At 47.5% G+C, this 15204-nt stretch overlaps 1 protein-coding gene across 2 annotated transcripts in view; it reads right to left on the bottom strand.

Moving 5' to 3' along the window:
• The window catches only part of SLC2A5 (solute carrier family 2 member 5), a 52301-nt gene that overhangs the window by 17455 nt on the left and 19642 nt on the right, over window positions 1-15204 (bottom strand). For both annotated transcript variants that reach the window (XM_058444276.1, XM_032758825.2), the window contains 2 exons: window positions 4754-4852; window positions 4052-4212 (listed from right to left, as the gene is read on the bottom strand). In XM_058444276.1, the coding sequence (XP_058300259.1) occupies window positions 4052-4212; window positions 4754-4852 (260 nt within the window). The remainder of the gene's footprint in view (window positions 1-4051; window positions 4213-4753; window positions 4853-15204) is intronic.

Genomic DNA, 15204 nt, shown 5'->3' on the forward strand with positions numbered 1-15204 from the left:
TTTTTTTTTTTTTTGTAATGTGTCTGTCTGGTTTTGTTGTTAGAGTTATGCTTGCCTCATAGAATGAGTTGGGAAATGTTCTCTCCTTCTCTACTTTCTTAAATAATTTATGTATGCTTGTGAATGACTTACTCTTTCAGTGTTTGATAGAAGTCCCCAGTGAAATCATCTTGGCCTAAAATTTTCTGGCTGGGCACAGTGGCTTATGCCTGTAATTTCAGCACTTTGGGAGGCCAAGGCAGGCAGATCACTTGAGGTCAGGAGTTCAAGACCAGCCTGGCCAACATGGTGAAACCTCATGTCTACTAAAAATACTAAAATTGGCTGGACATGGTGGCAGGTGCCTGTAATCCCAGCTATTTGGGAGGCTGAGGCAGTAGAATCACTTGAACCCAGGAGGCAGATGTTGCAGTGAGCCAAGATTGTGCCATTGCACTCCAGCCTGGGTGACAGAGCAAGACTCTGTCTCAAAAAAATAAATAAATAACTAATAAAATAAAATTTAAAAAGTACTATAGGAAAGAACAAAAAACTATAAAACAAAGTTATCTAAAACAATGATAGAAAGTAGATTTTAAAAACGAATAAACAGAACTTATTGAAATGAAAAATAAAATAATTAAAAACATAGCAGGTTTATTACATCCGAAAAGAGAATTAATGAATAGGAAGGTAGACCTGCAGAAATTACCTAGAAAGCACCCGAGAGAGATAAGAAGATGGGAAATATGAGAGATTCAAAGACACAGAGGAACTTCATGGAGTTCTAGAAGCAAAGAATATAGAAAATTGGGGAAGGGCAATATTTGTAGAGATATCGGCTGAAAACTTCTCAGAACTGATGACAAAGACATGAAACTTCAGACAAGGAACCACAGTGACTCCCAGGATAAAGAAAACTAAATCCTTGGTCCTTTACGGTGAAACTTTATTGGAGGACATGTAGGAAGACCTGAAGACCATGGAAAGCTCTCGTTTGCTCATGAGTGGGAAAGGTCAACATTGTAGAGATGTCAGTTTTCCCCAAGTTAATTTATAAATTCAGAGCAATGCCAATCAGAATCTTTCTTTAGGGATTTCGAGAAGCTGACTTAAAATTTTAAATGGAAGAGTAAAGGAACATGAATAACTAAGATAAATTTGAAAGCAACTGACTTTCCACTTGGAAAAATAAAACAAAATTAGTTCTCTCTCATCACTTAATATATACAAAATAAAACACCACATCTATCTGGACGAACAAAATTGTGAAATAAATTTTAAAAATATAGAAGAGGCTAGGCGTAGTGGTTCGTGCCTATAATCCCAGCACTTTGGGAGGCCAAGGTGGGAGGATTGCTTGAGCCCAGAAGTTTGAGACCAGCCAGAGCAATATAGTGAGACCCTGTCTCTACAAACACTAAAAAATGAGCTGAGCATCATGGCACACACCTGTAGTTCCAGCTATTTAGCAGGCTGAGGCAGAAGGATCCCTTAAGCCCAGGAGTTCAAGGCTGCAATGAGCTGTGATCATGCCACTGCACTCTCACCTGGGTGACAGTGTAAGACCCTGTCTCACACATATATATTTATGGTTTTTGCTTTGTAAGTGTCCCCAGTTGAGAAGCAAAATCTATAAATTTGACCACTTGAAGACTTTAAAATTTTGCGTAAAAAAGGTACTATATGTATGATTAAAAAAATAAAGCAACAGATTAAGAAGATATTTTCCCTAAGTAACAAAAGTAGAGTATACACATTACTTGCTCATGCTTAGAAGTGAAATATGCTGGGTTGCAGTCCCGGCCACCTCCCAGCTGTGTGATCTCGGGTAAGTTACAGAATCTCTCTGTGCACCATTTCCCCATCTTTAAAATGGAGTGGGGATTAGCCAGGCACAGTGGCTCACACCTGTAATCTCAGCACTTTGGGAGGCCAAGGCGGGTGGATCACGAGGTCAGGAGTTTGAGACCAGCCTGGCCAACATGGTGAAACTCCATCTCTAATAAAGATACAAAAAATTAGCTGGGTGTGGTGGCACGCACCTGTAATCCCAGCTACTTGGGAGGCTGAGGCAGGAGAATTGCTTGAACCCGGGAGGCAGAGGCTGCAGTGTGCTGAGATCGCACCATTGCACTCCAGCCTGGGTGACAGGGTGAGACTCCACCTCAAAAATAAATAAAAATAAAGTGAAGATTGTAATAGTACCTCTAAACACAGGATAGTGCCTGGCACATAGGAACTCATTAATAAAAGTTAGTTGCTATTTAAATAACACTGGCCACACGCGGTGGTTCACCTCTGTCATCTCAGCACTTTGGGAAGCTGAGGTGGGTGGATCACTTGAGGCCAGGAGTTTGAGACCAGCCTGGCCAATATGGTGAAACCCTGTCTCTATTAAAAATACAAAAATTAGCTGCGCATGGTGGCAGACACCTGTAATCCCAGCTACTTGGGAAGCTGAGGCAGGAGGTGGAGGTTGCAGTGAGCCAAGATCACACCACTGCACTCCAGCCTGGGTGTCAGAGCAAGACTCTACCTCAAAAAATAAAGAAATAAATAACACCCACAAATACTTAAGAAAACGGCAAATAGCCAAATAGTGTTTATCAGACTCTTAAGTAGACAGCTCAATTAGCAACCTTCGGCTCCATCTGTGGGCCAAACGGCGCGCTCTTAACTCAAGAAGTGTCCCACAGGTCTGATTCTGACTGGAGGGATGTTCTGCTCCATGAGGGCCCACAGGGAAAACTGTGGGTTCAACACTAACCTCTCCAGAGGATGTTAGATCCCAAAGCTGCGGCGGTGTTTTTTGTTTGTTTGTTTGTTTTTTGAGACGGAGTTTTGCTCTTGTTGCCTAGGCTGGAGTGCGATGGTGCGATCTTAGCTCACTGCAACCTCCGCTTCCCAGGCTCAAGCAATTCTCTGACCTCAGCCTCTTGAGTAGGGGGGTTACAGGCGTCCACCATCATGCCTGGCTAATTTTTGTATTTTTAGTAGAGATGGAGTTTCACCATGTTGGCTAGGCTGGTCTCCAACTCCTGACCTCAGGTGATCCGCCCGCCTCGGCCACCCAAAGTGTTGGGATTACAGACGTGAGCCACCGCGCCTGGCTGTGTGTTTTTATTCTCAGATTCTTTTCTTGAAATACTGGAGGAGGAGTCAGAGTCTGGGTTACTCTGGGCTCACTAGATCTGTGACCTCACTCAGCCCCATGTGCTCCTCATCCCTGGAGGGATTGGACGAGGGGACCTCTAAAATTCTGTTTCTAACTAGGTCTTCCATAATGTCCATGGAATTCACACGGGGGAGTGTGACATCTTAAGGACACTTTTTTGGAATAAAATATGGCATTTCTAATGTTTCTAGAAATAGGGGCAAAGATACAGCCCTGACCCCTTTGTTCACGAGGCTGATGTCACAAGAGAGATGTCCTAGATGACACTGTGGGGGCAAAAGGGCAGTATGAACCGAAGCAAGTCCTGGGTCTCCACAAGCACACACGGCTCCTTCCCGGTCTGCCCGAGAGCCTGTAGATCCCCGGCCACCCCTGCTTCTTAACCCCTGAGACCCTGCCTAGGTCCCCATACACTGTCAATGTCTGGTCTTCTTTTCTGACCCCATTAGAAAATAAAAATGACCGGCCAGGCGCAGTGGCTCACGCCTGTCATCCCAGCACTCTGGGCGGCTGAGGCAGGTGGGTCACCTGAGGTCAGGAGTTTGAGACCAGCTTGACCAACATGGTGAAACTCCGTCTCTACTAAAAATACATTAGCCGGGTATGGTGGTATACACCTGTGATCCCAGGATCAGGAGGCTGAGGCAGGAGAATCGCTTGAACCTGGGAGGCAGAGGTTGTGGTGAGCCAAGATCGCGCCACTGCATTCCAGCCTGGCTGACAGAGCAAGACTCCGTCTCAAAAATTAAAAAAAAAAAAAAAGAAAAAGAAAAGAAAAATGACCACAGTGGTTATTATCTTAGCCTCATGGTAAGGATTTCAGTTTTAGGCCTATATTTTAGCTCTGATGGGGGTCTATGAGTTTCAGGGAATTAAAAATTCACCTTCCCTTACCTGCCAAATTTATTCACCAAGGGGCCGACCAGGAGGGATCCGATAAACCCTCCAAACGGAAACATGGACACGGTTACAGACCACAGCAACGTCAAGGGGAAGTCTTCCATGAATTCACCGGTCCTACCATAGTAAGTCTCATTGTAAAATTGTTGCATGAGCTAGGAGACAAAGCAAAACAGAACACCAAAATAATTTGATCCGGTTTTGCAGGAAGAACATTAGCTGTTAGGACACCCAACGAAATAACCTGGGCACACAGAGACCAACCTTATTAACCGGGGGGTGATGGGAGGCAGGACAGAGCTTCATGAGCAGCGAGAAGGGTGGGCACCCACCGGGAGGGCTGGGAAGCCTCTGAGCAGCAAACCACCCTGGGTATTTCTCAGCCAGAAAGGGATGACTCCAATTTTCCAATCAGTTGGGAGACCCCTGGCCCCTCCGATTCCCTCTAAACGGCAAGGCCACAGAAGATCTGAGCCCCCCCTGGAGCCCAGCCCACTGTGTGTCCATCCAGACCTGGCTTATCCCAAGAGCCCTGTGTCTGCGAGTTCCCTTGGGTCTGTACAGTGTCCGGAGGGTGTTTCCCTCTCCCTTTGCTTCAGGACCCACTGCGTGAACAGCCCCACGCTGGCCAGTCCCACCCAGGAAATGGGCTGCTCCAAATGCCCTCCCCACATCTTGCTCACCACAGTGACCTACCAGTGCTGGGGAGTTGACAGCAGCCACGTTGTACCCATACTGGAAGGACGACCCAAAGGCAGCTATCAGGGTTGCCAGGGCAAGCACAAGCGTCAGCCTCTGCAGAGATCACAGCTTAGGTCAGGAAGCAGCCCCAGGGTTCCAGGGCCCTCCCGCTTTACTTTAGTTTCGTAGAAAGATGTAACAGAATCTGAAGATCCGTAGTCTTGAGACTACTCCATTCCTTGAAACCTACCATCAACCCACCTTGGGTTATGACAGGCTTTCTCAACCACAGCACTTTTGACACTTGGGGTCTGATAATTCTTTGTTATGGGGGCTGTCCTGAGCACAGCAGGATGTTTACAGCATCCTGTAAACACGGTGCCAGTAGCACCCCTCTCCTCAGCTGCGACAACCCAAATGTCTTCCAACATTGTTAAGTGTCCCCCGGTGGGGAAGTGCTCCATTTGAGAACCACCGCATCAGAAAGAAGCTGAAACCTACTTCTCTAACACTGCAGCTACTGCAGTTGATGTTTGAATTGCTCCTGTGACATTCCTGCCACGTGGGGCATTTGCCAACTGTAGCAAATGTGCTCTTGCACCATCTCAAACATAAACTCCCAGAAAATCAAAGAGAAAAAAAGAAATTTTTGGCTATTTTGGGCCACTGAAAATTTCCTTCCAGACAATCTTTAATGACAAGAAGGAGCTGTGGGCTTAAAATCTACAGGCCTCAGTTTTGAATCTACCCGATGCCACTTTTCAGCTTAATTTCTGGGATCTTCAGTTTCCTCATCTCTAAAATGAGGACAATCACACTCTCTCACAGAGTGTTTGCCAGGATTAATTACAACCATGTCTAGCTGCAGAGGTGAATCTGCTGTTGGAGAGCGCTTGGGACGCTGCTCTCTGACTTGCCATGAAAGGACCTTCTTCCATCTACTCTGATGGATAGCCCCCTTTCTTTTTTTTTTTTTTTTGAGATGGATTCTTGCTCTGTCACCCAGGCTGGAGAGCAGTGGCGCAATCTCGGCTCACTGCAAACTCCACCTCCCGGGTTCACGCCATTCTCCTGCCTCAGCCTCCTGAATAGCTGGGACTACAGGCGCCCGCCACCACGCCCGGCTAATTTTTTGTGTTTTTTAGTAGAGATGGGGTTTCACTGTGTTAGCCAGGATGGTCTTGATCTCCTGACCTCATGATCTGACTGCCTCGGCCTCCCAAAGTACTGAGATTACAGGCATGAGCCACTGTGCCTGGCCAGAGAGCCCCCTTTCACAGGTGACAGAGGTTCATGCTCGGCCCTCCAAAGACAAGACGAGCACTATCCCACTGAATCTAAATCTACAGAGAATCTTTTTTTTTTTTTTTTTTTTTTTTGAGACAGAGTCTTGCTTTCTTGCCCTGGCTGGAGCACTGTGGTGCTATTATAGCTCACTGTGTCCTCAACCTCCTGGGCTCAAGTGATCCTCCCACCTCACCCTCCTGAGTAGCTGGGACTACAGGTGCATGCCATCATACCTGGCTAATTAAAAAAATTTTTTTTATAGAGGCAGGAGTCTCATTATATTGTCCAAGCTGGTCTCAAACTCCTGGGCTCAAGCCATCCTCCTGCCTCGGCCTCCCAAAGTGCTGGGATTGTAGGCATGAGCCACTGCGCCCAGCCTAAAGAGGACGTCTTGAGAGAAGTAAGTGAGGAACCAGATAGGGAGAGAAACAATATCTTTCCTGCCTTGTCATGGGGCCCCAGATGGGGTGGAGTGAACCTCTGAAAGGCGGCATCTGCAAGGAGCCCTGGTGAAGAGCAAACACACACACACACACAAAATACACACACACATACACACACACTACACACACAATACACACACACAATACACACAACACACACATACACACACAATACACACATCCTCCACACACACCCCACACATACACACCCACACCCCACCCCCACACATATGCACACATACATACACCACACACACATCATACACACACCACACACATACCCCACACACACCACACACATACCCCACACACACCACACACATACACACCACCCCCCACCCCCACACACACAGGCACAAATACACCACACATACACACAGCCCACCCCACACACACACATATGCACACACAATAGGCTTGGCTCACCTCCCATCTGACTCGCTCTGTGTATTCATTCATTCACTCGTCTATTCAGCCATTCAATCATTCAACATATTGGGCACCCAATGTGAACCAGCATTGCTCTAAGTGTGGGGGATATAGCGGTGAACAAACAAGACAGACAAAAATCCCTCCCCTATAGCTATTCTACTGCTTGATTTTGTTACAGACGAAGAGAGAGGGGTGGGGGTGGGAGGAAGAAAGGGAAGAAAATGTTGATTAAAAAATTCTCTTCTGGGCACGATGGCTCATGCCTATAATCCCAGCACTGTGGGAGGTTGAGATGGGTAGACTGCTTGAGCCCAGGAGTTCTCGGCCAGCCCAGGCAACATGGTGAAACCTCGTCTCTACTAAAAACTCAAAAATTCGCTGGGCATGATGTGCACCTGTAATCCCAACTACTCAGGAGGCTGAGGTGGAAGGATCACTTGAGCATGGGAGGCGGAGGTTGCAGTAAGCTGAGATCACACCACTGCACTCCAGCCTGGGTGACAGTGCAAGACCCTGTCTCAAAAAAAAAAAAAAAAAAGAAAAAAGAAAAAATCCCTTCTATCTGAGTGTGATGGCAAACGCTTGTAATCCCAGCACTTTGAGAAGCTAAGGTAGGAGGATCGCTTGAGCCCAGGAGTTTGAGACCAGATTGGGCAACATAGGGAGATCCTGTCTCTACCAAAAAAAATTTAAAAATTAGCTGGGTGTGGTGGCACACACCTGTGGTCCCAGCTACTCAGGAGGCTGAGGTGGGAGGATCGCTTGAGCCCAGGAATTCAAGGCTGCAGTGAGCTATGGTTGCACCACTGCACTCCAGCCTGGGCCACAAAATGAGACGCTATCTCAAAAAAAAAAAAAAAAAAAAGTTCTTTTCTAATTCTCTTCTCAGTAGGACGAGACTGCAACCAGCTTCATTCACACAGCCAAGTGCAGCTCTTGACCACTCCCTCAGTCTGATGAGTGCCCTAAGGTTTGAAGTCCTTTGGGGTCAGGGGTGGGGTTCTGGCCAGCAGCACAGTCAACAAGCACAGCCCAGCTGGTGGAGCTGGCTGGTTCCCAGGGCTCATGCCCCAGAGTTGGGGGTTCTGCCAGGCACCATGGATAGCCAGCTCCCTGACTGCTTTGATGGGATCCCAGCAAAAATGATCAGAGAGACTATGGAGGAGAGATCAGAGCGACCAAATGATCAGGCTATAGAGTCTCTGAGCATAGAGCACTCAATTCACCCTCCATTCTTTCACTGCCTCCCTGAATTCAAGCCACAGGCACATTCTGTGGGCGCAGTAGGAATCACCGCTCACTCTCCTAAGAGTAGCAAAGTTATTCTGGGTGGGTTCTCACTAACCCTGCTGGTCCAACCACCTTCATTAAACAAATACGCATGGCCAGCTAACTGGACTCCAGGAAGCACAGTACCCTCGGTAAGCAAGACAACTGCCCCCAGCAGACTACTGTCAATGGTAAAGACACACATTAAGAAACTATATGAGAATGTAATAAGCTGTAACTGTAGTAAGTACTAAGAAGAAAAACACAGGAGTGGTTAAAAAGAGAGGTCGGGGGAGCAACATTTCACTGAGGAGAGGAGGGAGAAGAAGAGAGTGATTCAGAGAAAGAGAACAGCATGTGGAAAGGCCTGAGGCAGGCGGAGCTCAGAACCTTTGAGCATCTGGAATTTGGCCAGTGTGGCTGGAGCGTGGGGAAAGGAGGGCAAACCGGGGTGAGGGCCACAGAAAAGACTGGGCGTTCACTCCATATTCACTCCATCTGTTCCCTCCATGTGCTCTGTAGCTGAGGAGTGGGATGGAAGGACTTGAACTTTTAAAAAATTACTCCAGGCCAGGTGCAGTGGCTCACACCTGTAATCCCAGCACTTTGGAAGGCCAAGGCGGGAGGATCACTTGAGGTCAGGAGTTTGAGACCAGCTTGGGCAACATGGTGAAACCCCATCTGTACTAAAAATACAAAAATAAGCCAGGCATGGTGGCATATGCCTGTAGTCCCAGCTACTAAGGAGGCTAAGGCAGGAGAATCGCTTGAACCCAGGAGAAGGAGGTTGCAGTGAGCTGAGATCACGCCATTGCACTCTAGTCTGGGAAACAGAGCAAGGCTCTGTCTCAAAAAATAAATAACAGATTAAAAAATTACCCTAGCTGCCACGTGCAGAGCAGAAGGGAGACCAAGGAGCGGGTTACTGCAGAGGCCAGCAGACAGCAGATGGGCACTTGGGTAATGGAATGGGCCATGGTAGGTGTTAAAAGTACCAGCTTTGAGGACTATCGAGGATGTGAATTAAAAAGACTTGATATCCCATGAGGAAAATGCAAATAAAAATCAGCATGAGACACCACTTCTCACCCTGTGAGTTCGACTTACAGAGTTCAACTTTTTCAGATTCCACACATGAGATCATGTGTCTTCCCGTGCCTGGCTTATTTCACTTTGGTGATAAATTGTATACTTTTATATATTAATATGTACTTTGTGTGTGTGTGTAGAGACAGAGTCTCACTTCGTTGCCCAGGCTGGTCTCAATCCTCCTGCCTCAGCCTCCCAAAGTGCTGGTATTACAGGTGTGAGCTGCCATGCCCAGCCTGTATACTTTATTTATTTAAATTTTTGTTGTTGTTGTTTTGAGACGGAGTCTTGCTCTGTCGCCCAGGCTGGAGTGCAGTGGCACAATCTCAGCTCACTGTGAGTGCAGCTCATAATTTCAGCCTCCCGGATAGCTGGGATTACAGGTGCATGCCACCACGCCTGGCTAATTTTTGTATTTTTAGTAGAGATGGGGTTTCACCATGTTGGCCAGGCTGGTCTCAAACTCCTGACCTCAAGTGATCCACCTGCCTTGGCCTCCTAGAGTGCTAGGATTACAGGTGTGAGCCACCACACCAGGCTATTATTTACATTTTTTATAGAGACAGGGTCTTGCTATGTTGCCCAAGCTAGTCTTGAACTCCTGGTCTCAAGCAATCCTCTCACCTCAGCCTCCCAAAGTGTTGGTTTTATAAGTGTGAGCCACAGTGCCAGCCTGGGCCTGTGTACTTTAGAGGGGTGAAATTGTATGGTATTGAGTTATATTCTCAATAAAGATGCAGTACTACATTTTAAAAGGCACATAGTAGAAAGAAGGCTTAAGCCCTCTCTTTCTTTTTTTGCTTTCCAGGAGGGAGAACAAAAAGAATTTGGTACTGGGCTGGATTAGGGCATGAGGAAAAGGGAGGGGCTAAAGAGGATGTGCGGGTCTCTGGCCAGCTTGTTAAAATGGGAAGCTCCAGTGACCCCCAGCCGTGACCGGGAGGGGCTCTCCTTAGAGGCTAAGGAGGTTGCCATGACTCTGAGCTGTGCTTCAGGGAGAAACCAGAAACCACATTCCTCATGCTGTCAGTAAACCAGCTTCCTGCCTTTCATAATACAGAGAACATTTTGAGACTTTAGTAATAACAACCACCCCGAGAAAGAAAAGAAACTTTTGGGGGGATGTGCACCCCTTTAAATGACCGGTCCAGCAAAGCACTGAAATACAGCAGCAGTCACATCTTATTCCCACATGAGCTAAGTCATCTGCCTGCTATGTGGACTCTACACTGAGTGTTGCCACCAAGTAGCAGTAAATTAGCCTAACAATGCCATACACCAGACACCATAACGCATACTCTACAGTCAACAATGTAGGCCAGGCGCAGTAGCTCACGCCTGTAATCCCACCACTTTGGTAGGAGGCTGAGGTGGGCGGATCACGAGGTCAGGAGTTCGAGACCAGACTGGACAACATGGTGAAACCCCATCTCTACTAAAAATACAAAAGTTAGCCGGGCATGGTGGCGCACATCTGTAATCCCAGCTACTCGGGAGGCTGAGGCAGGAGAACTGCTTGAACCCAGGAGGTGGAGGTTGCAGTGAGCCGAGATCGTGCCATTGCACTCCAGGCTAGGTGACAAAAACAAGATTCTGTCTCAAAAAAAAAAAAAAAAAAGTATAGCCTATCACTAAATCAATGTCATTTCTCTAAACCAGTAAGAATTCCTAACAAACACCGTTTGTAATCACTCCTCTCCTGATTTGTCCTTTTTTCTTTAAAATCTTGAACCTCTCCTACGCTCTCCAAAGTACTTCCCAGTGTTTCCCAGGGCTACAGTCCTCAATCTTGGCCCCAGTACACTCTCTACATTAATTTTGCTTCCATTTCTTTTTTTAGGTTGACAGTCCTCAAGGCTGACTTTCTGACAGGGTGCGATTCAAGGTCACTGGGAAGGGAGCCCAAACCATCTCCCTTAGAAATCCATCCTGAAGTTTCCGTTGTCAGAGAGACATTCTTTCAGCTCAAAACTTTTCCTTGTTAGGAATCTCCAGTCAGAATGCAAACATCCCTGGAGTAGTCAGCGCTCATGGAGGATCAGTACTTCAAGCTATATCACTTTATCACACTGTTGAACTCAGTTTCACAAACAGGTAGTGGAAGGCGCAGGGAGAGATGAGCATCGTCAGCCGCTGTGGTGGTTTGGAGCACAGCTTCTGGAGCCCAGGAGTGTGGAATGGAAGCCTGGCTCTGCTGGGCTGTGTGGCCCTGGGCAACTCCCTGAACTTCTCAGTTCCTTCACCTTTAGAATGGGGATAATGGGCCTGGCCTGGTGGTCCATGCCTGTAATCCCAGCACTTTGGGAGGCTGAGGCAGGAGGATGGCTTGAGTCCAGGAGTTTGAGACCAGCCTGGGCAACATAGTGAGACCTCGTCTCTATAAAAAAATTTAAAAATAAGGCAGGAGTATCGCTTGAGCCCAGGAGGCTGCAATGAGCCGTGATTGTGCCATTGCCCTCCAGCCTGGGTGATAGAGCCAGACCCCGCCTCAAAAAAAAAAAAAAAAAAACTTTCGAGGATAATGATACCACCACAGGAATAAATGAGTTCACTGGTATAGAACACTTAGGACCATGCCTGGTCTGTAGTAGGTGTTACAAATGGGTTAATTAATCCATTAATTACAAATGAATATCAGTGAGGACCCAGAGAGCACAGAGGGGTGTTAGTTGCTCAACTAGTTAGGATACTCAACTAGTTGCTGGTGGAGCCACTGCACAAAAATGTGTCTTGATTTTCCAAAGCACTTCGGCATCTTTTTATTGAGGTGGGGAACTTTATTCAACAATCCTTTGTTTTTTTTGAGACAGAGTCTCACTCTGGCTGGAGTCACCCAGGCTGGAGTGCAGTGGCAGTGGCACTATCTCTGCTCGCTGCAACCTCTGCCTCCCAGGCTCAGGCGATCCTCCCACCTCAGCTGGGACTATAGGCGCGGTCACCATGTCCAGCTAATTTTTGTATATTTTGTAGAGACCAAGTTTCGCCATGTTGCCCAGGCTGGTCCCAAATTTGTGGGCTCAAGCAATCCGCTTGCCTCGGCCTCCCAAACTGATGGGATTATAGGCCAGAGCCACTGCAACTGGCCCTCAATTCTTATGTAGTTGTAAAATATCTTGTTGTACCTTTTTTTTTTTTCCTAATCCATTTTATTTTTCTCTTTCAGACCAAGAGTCTTTTTTTCCTGGCAGAAAGTCCTTGGTGCACATCTGATAGATGTCAGTGTTTGCCCTCTACATAAGAGAAAAGCAGGGCTGAGTGCAGTGGCTCAGGCCTACAATCCAAGCGCTTTGGGAGGCCGAGGCAGAAGGCACACTTGAGCCCAGTAGCCCAAGACCAGCCTGGATATAGTGAGACCCCGTCTCTTCAAAATATTTCAAAATTAGCCAAGCGTGGTGCTACATGCCTGTAGTCCCAGCTACTCGGGAGGCTGAGGTGGGAGGATTGCTGGAGCCCCGGACTTGAGGGCCGCAGTGAGCTATGATCCCATCATTGCACTCTGGCCTGGTCAACAGAGTAAGACCCTGTCTCAAAATTAAAAGAAAGAAAAAGAAGAGAAAAGGCCAGTGAGGCCACTGCCACACAACCACTGAGGGGCAGGGAGCTGGCTCCACACTGCCTGACGCCCTCCTCTCCAGACCGCGCAGCCTCTGTAGGCTTCGCCTGCCCCCGCGTTTCTCCTTGACTCCTACATCCACTCTTGGCTGCACTTAATGATTTCCCAGATTCTTACAGACCATTGGAATCGCTTCCTTCGGAGTGTTTCAGGAAGCCCAGCACGCCCTGGCTTTCTCCCCAAGGGGCAGGCTGCTCTCAGGAGCGGGAAGCCCATCTCCACCTTCATCCCTCTGGCCCAGAGGAGGCTTCCTTCCCTGGAGGGCTGAGGCAGCGGGCAGCGGGGTCAGCCCATGCCTCTCACATGTGGCCATCTGAATCATTTCCTTTCGCAATGTGTTACTCAGTTTCAGGGCCTGCCACGTGGGGGTGTTTCCATTCCTTTCTGCAGCTGCACTTGGTGGACGTGGGGAACGTGACCGTTGTGCCTTTCTCTGGACAGCAGACCTTCCTGACCCCCAAACACCTAAGTCCTCGTCACCTCCGTTTCTTTTCTATAAAATGGAGGTGATAACACTTGATTTGTCTGACACTTTCTTAGTTGTGAGACAAACAAGATGACCCAAGCGAAGGGGCTGAGTAGACTCCAAAGCAGTGCCTCTCAGTTGAGGGCTGGGAGTTGATTCTGCCCTCTCGGGGACATTGGTTGTCACTCCTGGGGGAAGGTGCTACTGCATCTGGAAGGTAGAGCCAGGGATGCTGCTAAACATCTTGTAACACACAAGACAGCCCCTACAACAAAGCATTAGCCAGCGGCGAATGGCAATCATGCGGAGGTGGAGAAGCCAGCTCTAAAGAATGATTGAAAAGTAGTAACGTTTATGATGGCCAGGCATGGTGGCTCACACCTGTAACCCCAGCACTTTGGGAAGCTGAGGCGGGCAGATCACCTGAAGTCAGGAGTTTTAGACCAGCCTGGCCAACATGGTGAAACCCCGTCTCTACTAAAAATACAAAAATTAGCTGGGTGTGGTGGTGCATGCCTGTAATCCCAGCTACTCAGGAGGCTGAGGTGGGAGGATCGCCTGAGCCCAGGGGGTGGAGGTTGCAGTGAACCTTGATCGCACCACTGTACTCCAGCCTGGGTGACAGAGCAAGACTCTGTGTCAAAAAAAAAAGAGAGAGAGAGACAGAGAAAAGTAGTAACATTTACGGGGAACTCACTCTGTGCCAGGTACTTTACGTGCATTGTCTCATTTAATTGCTCCAGCACCCTATGAGGTGGTATGGTTATTACTCCCATTTTACAAATGAGAAAACTGAGGCACAGAAGAACTTGCCCAAGTCCCACAGCTAGAATAGGATGGAGCAGGAATGAATCCTGGGGGTTTCTACTTCCCAGGCCCACTCTTTTTTTTTTTTTTTTTTTTGAGATGAAGTTTCGCTCTTGTTGCCCAGGCTGGAGTGCAATGGTGCGATCTCAGCTCATTGCAGCCTCTGCTTCCTGGGTTCAAGTGATTCTCCTGCCTCAGCCTCCTGAGTAGCTGGGATTACAGGCGCCTGCCACCATGCCTGGCTAATTTTTGTATTTTTAGAAGAGATGGGGTTTTACCATGTTGGCCAGGCTGGTCTGGAACTCCTGACCTCAGGTGATCCACCCACCTCGGCCTCCCAAGACCCACTCTTAATCTATGTGCTACAGAGCATGTTTCCAGTCTGCCTATGGTGAGGGTCTCACATCCATGCCTGAACAAATGCTGTTTTGCAAAAATGTGCACCACCCTTCCTCCACTCCAAATATAAGCAGATGCTATTGTGATGAATAAATGCAAATTCTTATAAAGTGTTAATAAGTCAATGTTACTTTTCTGACATTATGCATTCTCCTCAATCAAGGGAATCTAGAAAGTAAACTGCAATTATGTTATGGGAGTCCATGAAAATTTTTCGTCTCTAAAACAAGGGAGCCTCAGTATCTAAAAGGCAGGAAACCTACGTGACAGATCTGAACTAAATTCAAATCAAGCAACGCCTTTTCTGAGTTTATCTTGCTTTCATGCGGCTCAGCTATGTTACTTGCTGAAAAAGTAAATTAACTGCCCTGAAGCCAAAAGCAAAACGAAGGCAGAGCGAAACATCTCACCAACCATAGAAGGATTTTGCAGCTAACGTGTTTGGTTCAAGTTGGGACAAATGAATCCTTTGGGTCTCTTCCATTCAGTTACAGATCCTGCTTTTAAAGGCAGGAGCTTTTAAACTGTTCCAGTAGAACGATTTCCACAGAGCACTTGTCTCTAAACCTCTCTCCTCCCTATAAAAGACCACCTGCTGGACAAGACTTTCGCCCTCTCCCCACCACGATCCCTCCCAACACAGAGTTCCCTCTGCAACGCC

This window comes from Hylobates moloch, unplaced genomic scaffold, assembly GCF_009828535.3.
Source record: "Hylobates moloch isolate HMO894 unplaced genomic scaffold, HMol_V3 SCAFFOLD_9, whole genome shotgun sequence".
Taxonomy (NCBI): domain Eukaryota; kingdom Metazoa; phylum Chordata; class Mammalia; order Primates; family Hylobatidae; genus Hylobates; species Hylobates moloch.